The sequence below is a fragment of the Odontomachus brunneus genome, unplaced genomic scaffold, assembly GCF_010583005.1.
Source record: "Odontomachus brunneus isolate Ranch 3 - 2012 unplaced genomic scaffold, Obru_v1 Obru_scaffold_094, whole genome shotgun sequence".
Taxonomy (NCBI): Eukaryota; Metazoa; Arthropoda; class Insecta; order Hymenoptera; family Formicidae; genus Odontomachus; species Odontomachus brunneus.
Window position 1 is genome coordinate 1012273 of NW_022639544.1, and position 4721 is coordinate 1016993.

The following is a 4721-nucleotide window of genomic DNA, read 5'->3' on the forward strand; positions in this document are numbered from 1 at the left end:
TGAAGGCAAGGCTGATGAGCATCCCAGCCGTTTATGGGATGGAAGGGTAAAGCCAGGCAATTGCAGCAGGATTGGAAGTTATTTATTTGAGCAAATGTTCAAAGTTTTCGCTCCCAGCTGTCTGGCAATACGCTATGCGGTTGTAAAATGCTGCTACAGCTTGGCGAATCATGTCTGCATCAATGGCAATAATTTCATCTCTTATTCTCTGTTGAAGTTCTTCGAGGTTTGCTGGTTTCGTTCGATATACCCTATCTTTGAGATAACCCCACAAAAAATAATCAAGTGGTGTAAGATCAGGGGATCTGGCTGGCCATTCTATAGCTCCTCTTCTCCCTATCCACCTCGCTGGAAATACTGTGTTTAAGTAGGCACGAACATCTCGGCCATAATGAGGAGCTGCACCATCTTGCTGAAACCACGTCTGATGAAAATCATCGCCCACAATTGCCTGAATCGCCGGTATGATTGTATTTCGCAACATCTCTTCGTACTTCACCGCAGTAAGATTTCCGTCAATGAAGAAGGGCCCAACTATTCTGTTATTAATAATCCCGGCCCAGACATTCAATTTTTCAGGATATTGAGTATTGCGAGTATCAGACATCCATCTTGGGTTGTTATCGCTCCAGAACCTAAAATTATGCCTATTGACATTGCCATTAAGTTCAAACGTAGCTTCGTCTGAAAATAAAATTCTATTCAATAAATTTCCATCAGCATCTATTTGGGCCATCATCAATTCACAAAACTGAAGGCGTCTATCAGAATCATCTTCAAGCAGTTCATGTACAAGTTTAATTTTGTATGGATGGAACCTTAAATTTTTTGTCAAAATATTATGTGTAGATCCAACACTAATATCATGTTGCTGTTTTAATTTCCTAACCGTACTGTGACGATCTTCAATAACTGAGAGAGCAACATCCAGCTGTTTTTCTGGATTAGTTGCTGCAACAGGGCGACCCGATCTAGGAAGATCCTTTACACTTCCACTCAAATTGAAACGTGCAATTGTCCTTTGTACAGTCGACTTGGATATCTGTTCAGCTCCTACCCTAAAAGTATCGTTGAATAAAATCTGTACATCTTCATTAGATCTCGTCATATTTCCATAGCCTTTCATCATAAGAATAAGTATTCGCTCACGTTCAGTGAGAGGAGCCATGTTATCTTAAGGTGTAGGAAAAATCCAAGACGTTCAAAAAATGAAAAGAAAAACAACATGAACAGCGATAAAGACGCCTGATTAAAAATTACAGAGATAAGCTATCAAAGAAAAAACAGCTGTATCAGAGAAGAAAGTTACACACAGTTCTTGAAAGTAATAATGAAATGGCAGAAGCAAGAAGAGTACTCAATGATGAACATTCAAATTGATGAACTACTAATATTCACATTAGCGTAAGTAAAATAAACCCGATTTAAAGATAGAATTACTGCAGTCTCACAACTCAATATTTAACCGGTTAAGTGGCTTTTTTCCAAATTTTGTGCCAAAAGTGGTAGACGACAATTGTAAACTAAAATACACCAAAATTTTTTTCTGGGGGTTTTTTAGGTTGCTGATTTCGAATCTGAAATCAATTCAAGATGGTAGATTCAATATGGCGGACAAATCTAACATGGTAGACAAAAATTCTTAATTTTCTCGAATTTGGACTGTTGTTTGGAAAGTTGTAGACTATTCGATGGTGACATTGGCTGTGAGCTTAACCTTGACCTTAACCTTCAACCGCCATATTGGATCCGTCATTTTGAATTTTTCTAACCTTGCCGATTTCGAGACCTTTCCAAAACACTACAAGAAAGTTTATTTTCGTTGAGTATTTTCCGAGTTGTGAGGCTTGAAAGCTGTAATGTACTGTAACTTTCAAGCTTCACAACTCGAAAAATACTTAACGAAAATACATTTGTTTATAGTGTTTTGGAAAGGTCTCGAGATAAGCTACAAGAATATGCAATAAAAAGTAGGCAGTTCCATTTAAAAAAGTTAATGTGATTTCGATCTGACCTTGGCGACGCCATCCAAGGTCAAACTGATAAGATCAGTAAATAGATCTTTTGAAACCCTACAACTTTTATCTGAAACATTTTTTTCTAAAATGCTTAGTTTTCGAGATATTTCACCGGTCCGGGACTTTTTGAACACCCTGTATACGACACTGTATATGTCCAAATGTAAATCTTTTACATACTGCATATAAACAAAGAATTTTTCTTTAATAAATCAAAATCATATTCTAATGCACTGACTGTAACATAACCTGCAAAAATCAACCACGATTTATTACAATAAATTATACTTTAATTTTAATAATGATATGCAATCGCGTATGTATAAATCAAGTACAATTAATTTTAATTCGATTTTAAAGTGTCTAAATGTGTTATTTACCTTTATTGAAAATAATCTCGAACCTCGACGAGACGAATTATAAAAAGTGAAGACTTGTACGGAATGAGTCTATTATGTATACATACAAGACTATGGACAAGTTTCGTCGAGTGGTCACATATGTGCAAATCTCTTTGATTAAATTTGTATAATGCACATTTCTAATTTAAATTCCTGTTAATTTATTCCTTCATTTATATTAATGAACAAGTGATTGAAACGGCCACGATACACACTAATGTAGACCAGCAACCAGACGTAAATTTGATCGTTAATAGGATAAAAGCGACAAAGTTGATCGTAAATTGATAGCCATTTGAAATATTGATTTATTGAAGTCAGAATTTTGTCAACCATGCGATGATGGAAAAATAAAATAAAAAATATATAATTTCTTTTATCATGAACCATACAGCGTGCAGTACCAATCGATTTTGTGTATACAATTGCGCATATGTAAGTTTGAATTCATGAGTTTTATTACAAACATAAAACTAAATATTTACTTATTAAAATTAATTAAAAAATATTAACTTAAACTCTTTTGTTGCTTATATTTAGAATTATCGTATTATAATCATGTGTTGTTGTATTGTATTATGCTTCAAAAATTGTTTTATTGTCCACAAACGTGTCTAATAGGAATGACATACAATTTTGAATTAAATTTAATTTTCCACATTTTTCCTTGTATTTCATTTAAAGGACAAGATATTATGTTGCTATTTATTTCCTCAACAATATATATGTCCAAATTGTCTGATGAGAATGGTCGTGAATATAAAATATCATCTGTTTTCCTCAATTGATAACCAACAACATATATTGTATTATTGGTACATTTAACGACATTTTTAACTATCAGTAAGATTCCACTTTTTGTCATAATACAATTATTTGCTTCGCTATTGCAATCAATTTCATAATTTCCTAATAATATTAGTTTCCTGTATTGCGATTCAACAATATCTTGAATTTCATCGGTCAAAAAACCAGTAACATGTCTTGTTTTTAATTCAAATTTATGAAGTGAATGTAATGGTTTATTCATGCTCTCATATTGATTTAGCCTTCTTTCTGTGTATCGTCGTATAACTTGCTGCAATGGTTTTTCTGTTTTGCGCAGAAAACTTTTTAAAATTTGTAAAAAATTTTCGAATTTAAATGAACTAAAAGAATCAAGTGGCCCAAATTTTCGAACTTCATTTGAGATGTGTAATAAATTATGTACATTATGAGATATATATTCTTTACCATAAATTTTCTCAAATGATTGAACAAAATGTTGCAACAGTTTTTCTGCATAATCTATATTGTTTTTATTTATTATTAGCGTTGGACTGATGAGTATTGATACAGCTACATGCAAAGTAAAAAAGCGTGTATATACGTCTGTATTTAAAACAGTTTTTAAAACAATAGGTCCAGTGTAAAGTAAAAATTGCCGAAATTCTGTGGCTTTCCAGTATGCTACTTCACTTAAACTTCGAGATCGCCTTGAAAATTCTTTAGGCACTGTACTTTTTAAATTAATAAGTCTTTGTGAAATATTGTCTTTTGCTTGAGCACTAATGCGAACAGCTAGTGGTCCACTCATCCACAACAATATCATTTTTTTTACAACGCCCAAACAAATTAAGTGTGTATAATCAAGAGCAATATTTGACACTAATCCTAAATTAGGCACAGAGAGTAAAATTGTGGGTTCTCCTTGATGATAATCAGAGTCTGTTTGACGTACAAAGTCTTCGTTAGTTCTAACAAGTAACACTACCCAAATGTAAATCACCGATTTTGATAATTTTTGAATATGTTGTAGTAGACGTAAAAATAAGACATACGTATTTTTTTTTATCGGCGGAAAACCATATTTACACCCCTTTGGATTTATGGGTATCGATTTAATTGTTTTGTATGTATGGATTTAGTATTTTCGGCCCGAACCAAATAAAATAGTTGCATCATCAAGAGATATGAAAAATGAAAAATTTTCGACTCGGTTCGATCATTTTTAAGGGGTAAACCACCCCCTGTATTTGAAACAAAAATTTAAAAAAATGCCCAGATAATTGCAAATTTTATTCAAAAATTTTGAAAAAAATATATGTTACACTCGCATCCAAAACAAAAGTGAGACTGTTTGAGGATTTAAGGGTGACCACCCTTTTATCGAATTTCTTACGTAACATTTAAATTTATCCCGAAATAATGGTAAACAGTTTCATTTATCGTCAAATTAATTAATATTAACAAATTAGACTGATCAACCCTTCAATTCTATAAGGGGGTGAGGGAAAACCTACCCTTAATAAGAGTAAGAAAC

The 4721-nt window shown here is 32.8% G+C and overlaps 2 protein-coding genes across 2 annotated transcripts in view; one reads left to right on the forward strand and one right to left on the reverse strand.

The window, feature by feature from the left end:
- Window positions 1–4721, forward strand: part of LOC116848377 (plancitoxin-1) — a 476759-nt gene that overhangs the window by 139306 nt on the left and 332732 nt on the right. The gene's annotated exons all lie outside the window — the stretch shown is intronic.
- LOC116848380 lies at window positions 91–1983 on the reverse strand. Its single transcript, XM_032824386.1, has 2 exons — window positions 495–1983; window positions 91–412 (listed from the first exon to the last, which is right to left on the reverse strand). The coding sequence occupies exons 1-2, from the start codon at window positions 1166–1168 to the stop codon at window positions 364–366; spliced, it is 723 nt and encodes a 240-aa protein (XP_032680277.1). The 5' UTR covers window positions 1169–1983; the 3' UTR covers window positions 91–363.